The following is a 17,291-nucleotide window of genomic DNA, read 5'->3' as shown; positions in this document are numbered from 1 at the left end:
GGTTTTAGCACTGGTATTAGAATTATTCAAGGGTTTAGGATAATATCTGATAGCAGGAGATGAATTTCTCAAGAGCAACATCACTCTGCCAACTTTGCTGAGATTTACCCAAGATCTGCAATATTTTCAAGAAATGAAAGCATGTTCTTACTGAATCATTACAAGGAATTTCAACACTTGCAGTAGCAGCATTGGAAGCTGTTGGAGCAGCTTCACAGCTGCAAACCCTCTGTAGAGTTTTGCAGCTAATTTTTTCCTTTCTAGTGCTGTCTGTTTGGATTTATGAACTGCCCCCCTTCCAGCTTTGTTGGATATCACTCAGTTAAAAAGCTTAACAAGAGCAGAAAATGCTAAACCACTCCTGCAAGTGATGGTGGTAAGATATCACAGAAGGAAGCACACTCTGCCTCCAATTCACAGTTTGTTTTTAAATTATATATGTTTGTTATGAATCACAAAACCCAAGTATTCAGTGGTAACTCAGAAAAATGCTACAGTGTGGATGTGGATGTTTTGGTTGGCTCCCATATCCATGTGACAGCAGCTGGGATTATTTGGATTATTCTGTGATAACAGGATGAGAGAATTTTATGGCGTTTATTCCACACCACCAGAGGGAGCAGGCAGAGGTTTCTAAGGAATGCTGCCAAACCCAGACCACAGCGTCAGGGACACTTCACTGTTACTGAAGGAAGAAAGAAAGATTTGGATTAGTTTTTACAATTTTACCAATGCATTGCTAACATGAGGTAATATGTAAATCTCCCATTATCATCTACTCAAAGTCAGCTTGTTTTGTAAAACACAGATACAGAGTTGGTGAAAGGGCAGGAAATCCCTGTTAAATAGGTTAAAAGTCAAACCAGAGGGTTTCCCACCATGCAGAGAAACTGAGCATCAGTAACAGGCAGGGACTTGTCTGCCATGTGTGAAAAGCACTCTGTGCCTGTCTGCAGAAGAGCCTGCAGCTTGGTCATGTTACTTGGAAGAGCCTCACTTTCAGGGGAAAAAAATCACATTTCCCTTCTACTGCGGGTTCATTAGATTCCCCCGGCAGCAGCCCGAGGCCCAGAGCCTGGCCCTGCTGCTCCAGGGCACAGCAGCTCTGCAGGAGCCAGCCCTGAGAGCCAGTCCCATTCTGCACAGCCACCCTCTGCTTCCCTCTCTGCTGGCTCCCCTGCCAGTAAACCTGACTGGGGCACTTCTGGGCATCTCTGCCCCCTCAGAGCTGGGGTAGAGAGTCGTTCCTCTCATTGCAGGGTGCTTTGCTTACCACAAAACTGTTTAAATGAACACTTTATAGATAAGAGCAGTTCTCTCTGGTAAAAACACAATTGTGAGATAAGCCTTTACCTTCTAGCAATGCCTGCCTACAATGCAAAATGGTGAGTTTTTTGTTCTTTTGGGTATAGTATACTGAGAATATTGAAAATCTTGATGAACTGCAAAAGAATTGTCACATTTTAGCAAAATACATATTTACTGTCATCTTCTTAGCAAAAAATGCGTGCTTACCTTATATCTCATCGTGTGCATATTTCTCAGTAATGGTATAATTTATATAACAGTAAGAACCATATAATTACTTCCCATCTAAGTATTAATTATAATTGTGTCAATCTTTGGAGTATTGAATGATGATTACAGTTGAATAATATCCAGTATTTACAGAAAATCCAAGTGCAATTTTAATAATTTGGATGCTGCTTCCTTTTAAACACCATTTACTATACTCAGCTTTATATATCCTTTAATGGGGATAGAAAATGAAGTCCATTTTCCCTTTGTAAAAAACTTTTTTTAAACATTTTTTTTTTTTTTTTTAATTTAGTGGAAGTGCCTCTAAGAAATTTCCTGGAGCTGAGCCTGTGATAATTCTGCTCCCCTGCCACAGCTCCTTGGCTCCTGTCCCAGTCCCAGAGGGAGCCCAGGCTTGTGGATGCCCCAAGGACTGGCTGGAGCTCCATCCTTGCTGTTGATGTGCCTCTTCCTGACAGCACCCAGGGGTTTTCCATTACACACAGAACTTAAAAATTACTTAAAAAATGTAGAATGCAAATGTTTCCTACAACAACACGTTTCAAAACAACACCGCAAAGAAGTTTTCCAGGGGAAAGTCCCAAGGAAAGCACAGGTTTGAGCTCTCCTGGGGGCTGTGTGTCCTCAGCCAGACACACAGAAGTTTTCAGATGAGGACTGTGACTATTTCAGATGAGGAATGGGACTTTCCAGGCAGAAGTGAACAACGGGATCCCAACTTTGTTTCGTTTCAGGCAATACACCGAAACCTCCCGGGCCGCCTGGCCGCTGGTCTGAATCATGCCGCATTTTTTTTGTTGGGCCATACAAAGGAAGTGGGGGAAGCAGATCTCCCTGTCCCACACGTGGGTCTTCCCCAGCTCGAGGGGAGCAGCAGAAGCTCGGGGGATGCGTTCTCTTTCAAAGGCGGATCCAGCCCTGGGAGCTGCGGCTCCCGGGAGGGGAGGAGGAGCCGGGGGTGCCCCCGAGGGGCTGGGTCCCCGCTGCCCTGCCCTGCCCCAGGCCCGCTGCGGGCCCCCTCGGCGCCACACTCGGTCTCCTCCCGGGCCGGTGCCGGGAGGCTCCGCGGTCAGCGCAGCAGCCGCGGCCGGCCCGGGGACGAGCGCCGCTGGTCCGGCCGTGCCCGAGCCGGGCTCCCGGCGCCCCGCACCGCGCCCGGCACCCGCGGGCTCCCATCCCGCGCCCCGGGCCGCTCGCCGGGTCCCTTCTCCTGCTCCCGCCTCCGAACTGGGAACGCTCCGAGGCTCCCGAGGCTGTCCCTGTGCCCAGCCCAGCGTCTCTGGTTTGCACGGCGCTCGCACAGCTCCCAGAGCTCACTGTGCTCGCACGGGAGCGCCGCGCTCCCCGCGGGAAAGGAGACTGCATTGTGCAGGAAATGCAGCCGTGGGTGCGACCCGGCTGCAGCATCCCCTGGCACTGCTGGGCCTTCCCTTGGTGCAGGGCGCGCAGGACGTGAAGGACGTGCAGCTCCAGCTCACGGCCCTGCTGCAGCTCCAGTGCACGGCCGTGCTGCAGCTCCAGCGCGCAGCCGTGCTGCAGCTCCAGTGCACGGCCGTGCTGCAGCTCCAGCGCGCAGCCGTGCTGCAGCTCCAGTGCACGGCCGTGCTGCAGCTCCAGCGCATGGCCGTGCTGCAACTCCAGCGCACAGCCGTGCTGCAGCTCCAGCGCACAGCCGTGCTGCAGCTCCAGTGCATGGCCGTGCTGCAGCTCCAGTGCACTGCCGTGCTACAGCTCCAGTGCACCGCCGTGCTGCAGCTCCAGCTTACAGCCATGCTACAGCTCCAGTGCACCGCCGTGCTGCAGCTCCAGCCGCTGTAGCCAGCTGCACTGTGGGGACCCACGGCCACCTCTCTGCCACTTGTGGATGGTTTTGTTTGAGGAAGACTTGCAACAGGCTTTGCTGTGACCTGGAAAGCCTGGTTCCAAAGGAATAATGTGAATATTAAATTATTATTAATATTTTCTTTTGCTTCTACATGGCACTGATAATAATAATTTCTGTAGTAGTGCTTTGCCTACTGAAACACACAGCCAAAGAGTTACTTAAAAATGCTTTGTTGTCAATACACTGAATGAGCTGTACTAGTGACACCTACAATGACAACAAAAGCCTCTTCTTTTTCCTTCTGTTCTAAAACATGCGAAGTTTTGTAAAATCAACAAGTAGGCTTGACTGGATAACATTTATCCTCATAATAGTGGCTGATTTCAATGGGTTCTGCAATGCTTCAGAAAGGTCAGCTGCACTGCTTGTCTCTGCTGCTTTTTTATGCTGTGTGATGCCATGGAACACTTTGAAACACAAACAGGGAAATTCAGGTAAACTTGCCAAAGTCACTGTAAAAAGAAGAATCCCATTGTACCCCTGTTCAAAGATATAAATTTGGTAAAACTTCCAGAAGTTTTCTTCTTCCATTGGTCTGAGTTCTTCAGAAGAATTGAAGGAAAGAGCCGCCTGCATTGCGGTGATCTGGGCTCTGCTGGCAGCGGGAGCGTGTTCCATGCCCCGTGTTCCCGCTGGAGCTGTGCTCACACGCCGCTGTCCCGCAGGGCGGAGCAGCCCCTGCACTGCGAGATCACCGCCAGCGCCGAGCTGGGCTGCTGCAAGCCCTGCAGCCTCACTGCAGCATCTGCAGTCCCGGAGGCTGCTTCCTCTTCCTGCCTGATACAGGTATTTCTGGGTATTTCATTTCTTTGGCAAGGGTCCGTAAGGGAATATGGGGGGGGATCATCTGTGGGAATATATATTTGTGTTGCTCCTGGCCCCACGCATTCGTCATAGCTGAAAGAAAAAAAGAAATATTCAATAAATTCCTGGGAAAAAAAGCCACAATACATTACTTCAACATAGCAGAGGCAAGTAAAGTGAGACGAAAACGAGTGTCTGGTGTTTTGTTCCTCAGCCCACATCCTTGCTGACCCTGCCATGTCAGAAACTCAAGAATATAGCATTTAAAACCACCCAGAGATAATCCAGAGGGGCACAGTCACCCTAAGTACAGTGCAGCCAGGGCTCATTCCTGCTCTCCCCTGCCTGCAAGAGCCAGGATAGAAAAACCCGGGGGAAAGGAAGTGGTGCTGCTGCTTCAGTTGTGAAAGGAGGCACGGAGAGCTCGTGATGGACTCTCCAGCAGATGCCATCTGTGCTGTGCTGGCTGCAGGCTCCGGAGCTCAGCCAGCAGCCCTGCGTGGGAGGCGAGTGCTGCCAGGGGCTGTGCTGGATTACCTGGACACACTGGGGCTGGTCACTCTGGGACTGGGCACGGTGCCCATTGTGTTCCCAAAGAGCAGGAATAGGGCAGGTGGACTGGGGGTTTCCATGTGGAGCCAGCTCGGGGGCACCCAGGCTCCGTGGTTCTGTCTGTGCCGCCAGGCTGAGCCAGGGAAACTGCTCCTTCCTCACTCTGCTCTGTGCTCCCTGGCACAGAGGCCTGAAGAGTCACCGTATCATGATGTTAAATGTTAGACCTGCTTTGTGGCTGCTGTTTAACCATTGCAACATCACTTAAACTCCAATTCTGAAGAAGGAAATGTTTCCCATTAAAAACAAACAAACAACAGAAAAACCAAAACAAAAAACCCTTTGTCTACTGAGTTAACCTGAAAAATGTTTCTGCTGGAGCCAGACAAATTAAGAACCTATTTCCTCAGCCACACTAACTACAGAGCAATTAAGATCTGGGATATTTCCTGAAAATTGGAATACTGAGCATGTGTCTTCTCAGCAGACTGCAGGCACACACTGTGCCCCTGTACCTGTGTTACTGCCAGGCTACACCAAGGTCCCAAATCCCAGTCTGGGTGATGGAAATGGTTCCTGGGGAGGGGAGAGGTAAGAAAGTGAAATCAGAGTGATACATAACTAAACTCAAATATCTGTGGGTGTTTTTATTTTTGCCTCCACTTCATCTCACTTTTATATTCATCAGGACAATGGCTTTAAATTCAGACTAGAAAATGTTGATTTCCCAATGAGAAGATAACATTTAAGAACTCAAGTTTGTTCTGACTTGAGCCCTGAATAGGCTGCTAGATATTTCAGAAAAGTCCCGGCATGTTAGGAAGTAGAATTGGGTTTTTTTACAGCATGTGGAAAAGATGTCACTCCAGCCTCTACTGAGAACACTGAAGCTTTCAAACATTCATGGTAGCGTTTGAAAAGTTCTTAGACCTCCGTCAGAGATTGAGGATCTGATGTCCTCAACTCTCCTTGATCTCCATGAGGGTAATGAAAAGCCACTTCTTGCAGGATTCCTATGAACTGCATCTATACTTAATTTACATTTTGCTGACCCAAAGCCCAGTGAATGTATTTAAAATCTCTCCTCAGGTTTTGACTGACTTAATCAGGCTAACAGAGAGCACTCAATGGGTCTGTTAGCACAGGGGAAAAGTTTCCATTCAGAAAAGCCCACAGCAATGGGAGTTTCAAGGTGGAGAATTTGGAATCCTTCTGCCAAGACACAAAAGAGAAGAAGCTTCTCTGTCTCCTTCTTCTGGGAAATCTGCCACTGACCCAAAGAAGAATTGGGCACAGTGGGAGATGTTTCTTGCTGCTGTTACCTGATCACCTGCAGATGATTCCTCTGCCTTGGTTTTAATTAAATGCCTTTCCTGAACCACAGCTCAGATTTGTAAAACTGAACTGCTGGCTGGGATAAACAGGGAAAAGATCCCTTGGGAAGGAGACTTTGAAGGGTCAAGTAAATAGTTGTGAGTTATGCTACTGAGGAGTTGGCATTTTAGTGTTTAGTTATAAATATCAATATATTTGTGCTGGGGCATTTTATTCTTCATACATATGATGAATAAAAATAATTTTCTTTTTTTTTTCCCAAAAGGAAGTAATGTTCTTCCCTCTCATTTTTGGCAATTAAGATAACATTTTAAAAATTGAGTAAGGTAGTAAAAAACACATGCCAGATTTTCAATTAAATAGCTTTTTGGCAGCTTCACAGCTGTGCCTACAGATTGTTGTGGCCACGGAGAGAATTACAAGTAATTCAAATAGTTGTGGGTTTTGGTTTTTTTTAATACCTTTTGTCTTTCATTACCAGTTTATGATCTTGATGTTCATTTCCTATTTCTTTTCTATGCATAGGATCTTTGCTTGTAGAGCTGACATTGCAAACAGCTCCTGCTCTGTTTCTGCAGATAAGATTCCTGACACTCTTTGGTGAGGGCAGAATGGACATGAATTAAGGTCAAAAAAGAGACTTCAACTTTGTATTTTTCCTCTAAGTGCTTTGTGGTTTTTTAAATGTATTTTTTTTGTTTGGGGTTTTTGTTTTTCTTTGTTTTGAGTTGTGATTTCCCCCCCTCTCCCCCATAAGTTTAACAGCCTTAGTACTTTGGTTGTCCCTTCTGACTGCTGTTATAGAGGCATTCCTGTAGGATAAATAATGCATTATCAACTCTATGAGCATGAATTTTATTTTGCAGTCTCTCCTTCACGGAGACTTCAATATGAAAACTTATATGATTTTACAAGATCTATTTTATTAAGAGAATCTAAGCAAGTATTATAAGAAGTAACACCAAGTTGGACAGGCATCCACTGTATGGTGATGATTGGAAAACCATTCCTCAAAAGATTTGAAGGATTACTCAGAAAAAATTTCAATAGCAAGAATTTCTTGCAGATGATTAGCAAGTATTGAAGCGAGTGATGCTGGACTAAAACCTTACTGTTACTTTAAAATAAAGCTAAACCTTGATCCCCAATCTGGATCTAAAAAGGCAAAAAGATCTGGGGATGGTGGCAGGCGGGAGGTTGGGAGCTTTGTTTTGGTTTGGTTTTTTATTTTGTATTTTATGCATGAGTTTTTTGTGGGCCAGATTTTTCCTGGTTTGGCTGCCTCAGTTGGATGCTCCCAGTTCAGGTGAGGAGCACCAGGAACACCAGGGAAGTGGAAATGAGGAAGAGGGGAGGTCTGAGGCTGCAGCTCACAAATCATCAAATTGCAACCTCAGGAGCTGCTAAGGGAGTGATACCCACAAAGGGGTGTGTGATGTGTGTGTGTACATATATATATATGTGTGTATAGGTGTATTTATATGTTTCTATATATACATTTACATATATATATATATATATATATATATATATGTTTTGCAAATGAAAATGCAGGACCATGAAGTGGAAAACAAAAATACTTGTTCATCTTTTATACAACCACCACAACAGTTATATTTTATCTTATATTTTATATATATTTTATATTTATTTATTTATGTGAAGATATTGGACATGTAAAGAGTAGCTCAGGCTTGAAGTTCACTACAGCAGTCACAGGAAAATCCCTTTAGACAGGAAAGAAAATGCTTTTGGAAAGTCTTGTGCTACCATAACATAAATAAAGGAGCACAGGAACTCATTACACTGCATTTTGTGGATACCAGCCTTGAAAACATCCTTGGCTGCAGTACTTGTGGTGAATCCACTTTAATCCACTGCTTTCTAAAACTTGTATTATCTGGAGGTTCAGTATCAGTAGTGAGAAGGGAGGGGTTACTGACCATGAAATGTGCTGCTGTCTGCATGGGTTTGGGCCTTGTTTTTGTTATAACACCTGCACTGTTTAGACACACTATTGAGTTTTTAAGGGATAATTTCCCTAGAAAAAGCAAGGAAGGCTGATGTCTGTAAGCATCCTACTGCAGGTAAATGTGATCTGCAGGGAGGGGAATGATGCTCAAGACTGGCAGCAGCTCTCTAAGATGACCTTGCTGACTCAGAGCACGGCAGGAGGGGCAGTGACTTTGTGAATTTGTTGGGTCTCATTGCAGTAACTATCAGGATGGGTTTGTTGCCAGGGAAATCCCAAAGAGCTTCTTTAACTGGCTGTCATTCATAAATTAGGAGCCCCTCTCTGGGGCAGGAAGGAGGTTCTGCTGACAGAACTTTTTAAGACGCAAACAACAACAAGTGAAAAAAGACAGAGCTGGGAATGAAGAATTCTTTGTGCAGTAGATGTCTTGTGGCTCACTTTGTTCATTTGTTGTGCATTCTGACTCTGCTAAAATTGCTCCTGTTGCACTGTTTCCATTTTGTGTTCTTTTGAAAAAGGCAAACAGAACCCCTGAATCTGGAACATCTGTGTGCTGGCAGGCTGGAGCTGTGATAATAAACAGCACAAAGGATGTTTCCATGATGTGGTTACCTACCAGAAAACCTGAAATTAGAACTATTGTGCTGTAACTCTCTGCAAGAAGATTCAGATTAAAAATATAATGATGAGTTTGATGCCCATGTAAGCAGTTGAGCAGATGATGCTGAACTCTGCTTCTGTGATGGCACAATTTGCTCACAGCCAGCTTTGTAGGAGAGCAGCCTGGAAATCTGTCTATGTGTCCTTTGAGGTGTGTTTTCCTAGAATACATATTTTCTTTGATGTTTTATTATTACCATGGGGAAATGTATCAGTTTTGACAGAAGTGCTTCTCTAATGACATTGTAATGAGCTAAGACATTTTCCTAGGTTTATTTTTGATCCTGACACTTTCCATTTGAGATAATAATTATATACACATTTAGATACATATTTATTTTAATGTTTTTAAATAGTAAAAAAATGTAACCCAAGGTGTTGTTCAAGTAAACATCTAGGGCTTGATTAACTTAACTATTGAAGAAACAGGAAAGGTGGATTTTAGGTTTTTCTGTCTTTTTTTCTGTTCATAGTTACTTCTGGAATTTTCAGTTCCTCAGAACAATAATAGGACTGTTTGTGTCAATAAGCACTAAAAGGCTGCATCTCCGTTCTGCCCTCTCTGTCAAGATAATCTTGAGGAAGTTATGACTTTGATGGATAAATATTCCTGAAGAAGAATGAAATTAAGTGTCAGCTGTTTTCATGAAAGCATATATCAGACAACATTTGGAACCAATATAATGGTGTTTCATCATAATTGTGCAGCTTTAAACGATTGAAATAAATGTTTTAAATAAAACAAGACATTCTAGGATGAAGGTTTCATATGATACAATTCAGCCTGGCATTAATTTTATACACAGGAAGAACTACGTGATCCTCAGCAGCGTTTGGTCTCTGGATTTCTGTAACCATCATACAGTAAAAGATGCTGGGCACTGATTGAATAACAAGAATCAGTTAAGTAAAAATTTGTAGCTTCCCAAGCCATGGAGTTAATCTACAAACAGGATTCTGAACACCACCAACAATTCTTGCATGTCACCAGAACCTGCTGCTGTCTGAGGAAGTTTTCCATTTGACAAGTTTTAGGATCATATTCTTAGAAAAGGCTTTGCTTTAATTATTTCAAGAATGAATTCTGAGCAGGTGAAGGAAATACTGGCTGCAATATGCATCCGGGAAATCAAAGAAAAATACTCTTTTTTTTTTAAGTGAACTCATTAAAGATCTGATAGCTTTAAGTTGTGGTTGCTTTGACTGGCACTGTAGATTTCTGGTTAGAAATCCTTGGTGCTTCCCTTCCATCAGGGGTTGCTGCTTTCACTGCTTCACAGGTTTTTATGCAGCAATAACTTGCACCTCCAGAGTGGAACTGTAAAGAGAGGTTGGTAGAAGGTGCAGCCTCCCCACAGATATTTGTGATGACAGAAAGCAAAGGGAATTTTGTGCCTCAGCCTCCCAACACACAAGCTGAGGTGTGAGAGTATTTTTGACTACAAAGACAAGAAAAAAGAGAAAGGTGTGGATAATAAAGAGGAGTGGAAATGCCACAGAAATAAATGCTTATAAAACAGCTGTAAACAAAGTTAAGCTTGAAATAAGAAGTTTGCCAAAATAATTAGGAATTGTTTCTGTCCCTGATACAGATGAGGAACAGCACTGGGATGTGAAGGGGGGGGGCTTTAGAGTGTTTGGAATTTGGAGTTAAAAGAGTTGAGAGTTTTAGCTCATGTCATACTATCTAATGGAAAAATAAACCCGTCATATTTCCAGTAGCATTTTTTACCTTACTGACTGAAAATCTCAGTGGGGGTATGGAAGTAAGAGCTGAACTTAAACCCAAATGTCCATCTCATGCTTTGCCAGCTGTCACTGTAATGTGGCAAAAGCTCCTCACCTGGTTTGCAGTCAGGAAAACAGCCTTAGCAAAGGAATACAGCACAATGTATATAGTAAAATGTTATGTCAGTTCCCTGCAAGCCTAATTCTGCCTTTCAAGAAAATCCATGAGGCTGGCTCGGCTAACTTGGATCCACAGAAGTGGGGGATGGAAAATAATATCTTAAAAAAGAAAGTCCCTTTAGTAGGCTTTTTAAAATATATATTTAAAGGGAAATTAGTGTCTGACTTTAAGACAGGAGCATTTCCTTTTGCCATTTTAGAGTAATTTTTAAATTGATTTGCCCATTTAAACAATGCAGGCTGAACTGGTTATTGAGAATATTGGGATTTATCAAGACTAAATAAGACAATTTTCTATAGAACAGATCCTGTGTAGATTAGGCAGGGTGACCAGCTGAGGAAGAGTGAGCCCATAGACAAACCCTCACATAATGTGATTTAATATGAATGCTGGGATAGAGGGGGCTGAATGGTTTTTATCTTTGTGTGCCCTGTGGGGAACGTTCAGTGTGAAGTTTGGAGAGGATTTCTGTGGCTTCCATTGAAACCACTCCTTCAGGTGAATCCCTGCATTCTCCTGAGCAGTCATTCCTCAGGGATGTTCTGTGTCAGACACTCATGAGTCTCAGATGCAAAAGGCAATCATCTTGGTTGCCTAAAGCTCTGTACATGCCATTAATATCCAATCACTAAGGAGTGAAAAAGCACTTATGCAGTGGGGTGAGATGCACTTTCCCTGACTACAAGGTGAGAAATTGATAAAATTCCTTTCCTGCTGTGAAATCTCCTCATTGCTTATATTTTACTGACTCTCCTGAAGAAAATGTAATAGCTTTTAATTTACTTGGACTTTGGTTGGCACTGTAGTTCAATCCATTTCAAACATGTGAGCTCAATTTATTTTTAACCAGCTTTCTTATTACATATTTGTAAGGAGATAATTAGCAATGGTCACTAGAAGTGCATGTTACAAAGAACTCAGCACAGTGAACATGAGCTCATGATTTCTGTCAATAAAGGTTTCATCCCCACAGTGCCAACAGTGTGATTTCACTCACACCAGCACAGTGGATATTGAACAAAATGGCTGATAATGGATTTACAGTGTTTCTTTCCAAGCCATATTGATCCTGATGATAGGTAAGATGTGGCAGGGAGATTGTGCTTTTTTTCTGTCTTGGTTGGATGTGTTCAGTTTGCTCATTTGGAGGGATTAGAACTCTGTGGTTTAGAATTGTTGGGAGATCACTTGGATCATCTTTCTCACACTGAGTTTCTTAGAAACAAAAGCTTTGCCATGTCTGGTGACACAGATATGAAACATTAACTTCCAGCCCTGCTGTAAGTATCTGTACATATCAGAAATATGCTCTGAAATACAAACCCCTCATATTCTGAACCTCTTTGGTTCATATCCCCTGTATTTTGTCTTTGTATTTCCCATCTACACCTCATGTAAAATCAATGTGACAGATGCTAGCACAGATCTGAGATTCATTAAAAGGCCATTAACTGTCCTAAAGGGATGTTTATAGATAGCAGCACTGTATATTTTGGGCTGTCAAAACAAATTGACCAAATGTCTTCTCTGTAACCACCCTGCAACTACAGCAGGCTAATGACAAAATTCCATGCCTGGCATCCCTCTAAATCTAACGCAAGAAAGGGGTTAGTTGAAGTGTCTGTGGGGATAATCACATTGAATCACAAATGAAAATTGTGATTCAGAGAAAAGAGCAAATACTAATATCCTAAGGCATTTTTCATAGATTAATTTACCAGCAACATTTTTTCTACAAATAGTATTTTATATAAACAGTGATTTGACTTCCAGCTGGAGAGTTGGGAGTGGGCAGGCCTGAACAGGGAGCTCTCCCTCAGCCACAGACATGGGGACTGACTCTGTGCTTCATCAGCCTTGCCCTTAAATCCCTTTTCCACTAATTCTGTTGTTTAAAGCTCAGCTATAAAACCTAACTAACCACCCCTTGGCCAAATAAAGATGTTGTGCTTTCTCCTGAAACCATTTCTGGAGTGTGGTGTGGCAGGAGTGGTGTAAGCAGCTGCACAGTCCTGTCTGGCTGCTGGAATGCAGGTGGCCTTGAAGCACCAGGTGGATAAAGGAAATTATCCTGGCAGCACCCACTGCTTTTAAGTCACTGAACTCTCTCACTTCAAAGATTTTTAAGGGTTATTTACCAGTGCAGTTGCTTTCCTTGCTGCTCTTCATTTCTGTTCTGCTGATGCCACAGCTGCATTATTAGCTTTTGGCCATGCTAGTTTAGCTTTAAATTACATCTTGCCCTCCAGGAATTAGGAGGAGGAATTGCATTCATTTAGGTAGTGCTATGTTTCAGTAAACCTACTCTTCAAAATATTATCCTATGCAATGAGATCGATCCCAGGGAGTTAATATTTTAAATGCACAAGGTCAGGCATGTCTTGTTTCTGCTTCCAGGCTGTGTTATGCCATGCAAGAGAATATAAAGGAACCTTTCAGGCTTTACATAAGGCAGTAATTCAGACAGTGCCTCTCACCCAGTGCTTTTCTGAACCATCGCAATGGTCTGGAGAATGCATTAATAGCAAGTTTGAAAGTGTCCATGTAGCTTTGCTTTCAGCCATCTGCTTTCCTTGAAGTTCCCCAAGTTGTGTTGCTAAGATATAAAATTTACTAAGATTTTGATGATTTGCCAAAGCTACTTTTTCTAAATTATTTAACTGCAATGGCAGTGAGGAAACAGCCAAACCCTTCACAATAATCTTTACTTTAGACCTGTGATGCAGAGCTGTAATTACTGGGATGAGCAGTATTGTCCAGTGTGGCCAGAGTGGATCCTCAGGGACACAGCCCAGCAGGGAACCTGGAGGTGGCAGTGGTTGGACACCTTTATGTGTCCCAGAATATTCTGAGAACAGGTAGGACACAATAAACCCTTGCCAGTCTTGTCACAGAGCCACTGCAGAATTTACTGCAAACTGTGGATAATCTGTGCTGTCCCGTGTCACTCATATCTCCTTCAAACACAACTCCATAGAAATGGAAAAACCTTCTCTGTGGCTGTTTCAAACTGAAATGGAAGCATCTTTTGGTTTAATCTTTGATGATCTGTCTGCTAAAGAAATATATTGTCAGTTTGTTCTCAGGAATCTGGCCAGCTGCCCACTCAGAGTCTTGCTTAGGTGTCAGCTGGTTGCCTTTTATTAGTAGACTCGTAGGTGTGGGCCCAAAATCCAGTCTAAATTCCTAAGTGGATTTATATGAAATTCTACACATTTAGATGCCAGGCTCAGAGTAATTTCTCACATGGGAGCTTTCTGCTAAAATATTTACACAATCCCTAGAAGCCCATTAGTTGGGGAGTTGGTAATACATAACTGCTGCTTGTATAACACGCCTAGAATAAACAAAGCAAAGATCCATGTCTGGTGTGCTCATAGTGCTGAGCTGCTCTATATCACACTCAGAAAAGGGCTGGTCTTATAGTGCTTTGACTCAAAAAGAGTCTTCTTAAAAGGAAATAAAAAAAGAAAAAGAAAGGGGGGCATGGATGTTCAGCCTCTGTTTACTGATTGTAAGACACAGCACTACAGAAAGCTTGAAGTGATGTTCTGCTTAAAATGATTTCTGTTGGTTCATTGGAGGGAGCAAGTGAATTCCTTCATTTCTGGACCTCAGGGGCCTGAGGCACATAAAGGAGATGCCCATGGCCCAAAGTGCAGCTCCTGTGGCTCAAGAGGCTGTTCCTGTACCCTGTGAATGTGAGCACACCATTTAGGAGCTGCGGTATAATTTCTGGAATTTTGTTTTTCTGTTTCCTCTGATCTGAACACTCTCAAGGTCAATAATAAATGTAACTTGGAAATTCTTGGGAGAAGTATGCATTTTTGACTTTGAAACTTTGACTTGTAAATGCATTTCTTTCAAGGAAAGATGTTTTTAAGTAATTCTACTTGTGTGTTTCATTAGTATATCATCACTATGATAAATTTTAATGAGAATATCACTGAATGAGAATTTCTGTCCACACCTTTATTTAGTAAAACTGTATTCTGCTAAGGAAAACTTGAACTTACACTCAAGCTAGACAAGGTCTGTCTGTACTCAGAGTTTGTGTGAGCTGAATTTTTGTAGCAGGCTTTGCCAGTGCAGGACTGTAACCCTGAGAATGTCAGGCAAGTACTTACCATGGAGGTGGATCAGGATACATGATGTTCACCTGAGAAAGTATATCCAGGTAGGAGTCAAAATCACAGGCAGGGGGGAACTCCTCGCTGCAGGTGGATCTCAGCTCTGTGGAGGAGCCGCCGTGGGAGAAACCATCTGGAGCTGCAAAACAAGAATTTATATTGGCTGCTCTTCCCCTCCGTGCTGGATCCTCTGTCACTCATTTATAACTCTGCCACAAATCAGAAAACCAACCCTTTTTGAGGCAAAGGAGTTGTGGGTATTTTGGAGCAATCACTTTTTATGGGAATTCTTATTTCTTTAAGAATAAACAAAGCCCATCTGTAGATGAGCTGTGGTGTTTCAGGCCGTGGCACAGGGTCTGTGCCTTTAGTGCTGTCCTACAACGCAGCTGGAAGTTCCAAAGCCTTTCTTGGGCCTCAAAAGCTGAAAAGGAGAGTGGGTTCTACCATGTGCAGCCTCAGATGTTTGTGGGGTAACTGCAATTCCAGCAGTTGCATCCATGGGAAGTTTGTCCATTTTGGGAGGGGTGTAAAAGGAGGGGCAGGGGTTTAATTGCTGAGAAAACATTGATCTCAATAAACACTGACAAAAATGGGGAAAGGTGGAAAGTAGCACAGAAAAAATCACCCTGCTGCCTGCTCCAGGGATTTCTTAATGCTTCTATGCAAGAGCTTCCCAGATCCACAAATACCTGAGAGTTCAGTGCTATTTTCTGTGTTGGAGGATAATTAGTGTATGTGTGCGTCCATGTAACATAATGTGGCACAATTCAGTTTAGGATTATTCTTTTGAGTATCTCCCCAAATATGCTTTTCTTTTCCATTTCTCTAGCATTGTTATATTGAACAAGGACTTCGAAAATTTTCCTGGTTTTGTCTGGCTCTAGGCTTTTTCAAGGAGATTAAATTATCAGAGTAGTAGATTTAAACACACTGATTAAAGCTTAATGGTCAGTAGTTTATCATACCAAAATATTGGGTCAAACAGTAACTCCAGTTTGGGTTTAACTATTTAATCCTCAGTGTAGCTGCTGAAAATTAGGAAAATTGGTATTACTGTAATAGTAGACATTAACTTTCTGGATTTTGTTTTTATTTTTCCCTCTGAAGGTTGCCATGGGAGTTTGCATTTCAATTCTTTTGGACTCTAATTTTTATTCCCAAAATATAGACATTATTAACTTATCTGGATAAATATTTCTGGAAAAGCCAAAAAAGAAATTATTCCTTGCTCTAAGGGGACAAACTGATCCTAGGAGATTTGTTTAGTTTAGACATAAAAATTCCTGGTCCAAATAACTAAATGAAGTTCAGTTGACTTCAATGGATACTTGATTTACCCCAGTGAAAACAAGATTTAAGCCAATGCATTTTTATGTGGCTCATTATTATTGGCTTTTGTATATGAATAAAAACACCTTCAATGATATGCACAGAACTGCATCCATAACAAGCTGCAGGTAGAGGACCTTGCCCACAGTGGATGTGGTTGTTGATGCTCCACCATTTGTCATTGGAAGTTTACTGTCTGAAGAATTACACAGTAACTTTTAAAACTGTTCTTTCCCTTAAATAGAAATAATCTTCTGTCATTTCCTTGACATAGCAGAGCCCAGAGGGCTGGAAACACTACTCTAAAATTAACTCCCTGATATTCCCAAATTAAGGTTTTTTGTTATGTGTTGGTTTTGTTTCACGGGTTTTATTTTGGTTAGGAGGTAGGAATTGGCACCTTTTTGAGTCTCTTAACGATGATGGCTGTGGTGACACGGATGTCATCAATGACACCGTTAATGACGGTGAAAATTTAATGATATTTGGGCGCCCTGTTGTTCTGTTTCCAGGCAGATATTCACTTTTTCCCTCAGGCAAACAGCAGTGATTGTTGTAGGCTGGTGCACTTGGCTGAAATGAGACCAGCTCTGCCTTTCCAAGAAATAGAAATTGCAGCAAATGCTGCACCGAGGCTATAGAGGGATGTGAGAATGCAACAGAGAATAAATCTTATCCCACACCGAGGGAAACGAGCTGTTCGGGAGGTGCTGCCAGCACTGGCCGAGTTCTGTTAACCATTATCTGGGTGGGAAGCCAGCACAGAGCTGCCAATACTGATGCCCTTGTTTAAGCTCATTTCCCGTGCCTGCCCGAGCCCGGGCGGTTCCGCTGCGCCGCCCGGCCCGGCTCCCGGCGCTCCCGGCCCCGCTGCCCGCTCCCGACCCTGCTCTCTGCTCCCGGCCCCGCTCCCGCTCCCGGTCCCGCTCCCGCTCCCGCTCCCGGCCCCGCTCCCGCTCCCGACCCTGCTCTCTGCTCCCGGCCCCGCTCCCGGTCCCGCTCCCGCTCCCGACCCTGCTCTCTGCTCCCGGCCCCGCTCCCGGTCCCGCTCCCGCTCCCGGCCCCGCTCCCGCTCCCGACCCTGCTCTCTGCTCCCGGCCCCGCTCCCGGCCCCGCTCCCGGCCCCGCTCCCGCTCCCGGCCCCGCTCCCGGCCCCGCTCCCGCTCCCGT

At 43.7% G+C, this 17,291-nt stretch overlaps 1 protein-coding gene across 2 annotated transcripts in view; it reads right to left on the bottom strand.

Annotated features, from left to right (window-relative positions):
• Positions 1–3,578: 3,578 nt before the first annotated feature.
• Positions 3,579–17,291, bottom strand: part of BEAN1 (brain expressed associated with NEDD4 1) — a 54,830-nt gene continuing 41,117 nt past the window's right edge. For both annotated transcript variants that reach the window (XM_021534733.2, XM_021534734.2), the window contains exons 4-5: positions 14,787–14,928; positions 3,579–4,321 (exon numbers count right to left, since the gene is read on the bottom strand). In XM_021534733.2, the coding sequence (XP_021390408.1) occupies positions 4,069–4,321; positions 14,787–14,928 (395 nt within the window). In that variant the 3' untranslated portion in view covers positions 3,579–4,068. The remainder of the gene's footprint in view (positions 4,322–14,786; positions 14,929–17,291) is intronic.

The sequence above is a fragment of the Lonchura striata genome, chromosome 13 (genome assembly GCF_046129695.1).
Source record: "Lonchura striata isolate bLonStr1 chromosome 13, bLonStr1.mat, whole genome shotgun sequence".
Classification (NCBI taxonomy): domain Eukaryota; kingdom Metazoa; phylum Chordata; class Aves; order Passeriformes; family Estrildidae; genus Lonchura; species Lonchura striata.
Note: the sequence above shows the minus strand (reverse complement) of the source record. Positions and strands in the feature narration are given on the sequence as shown.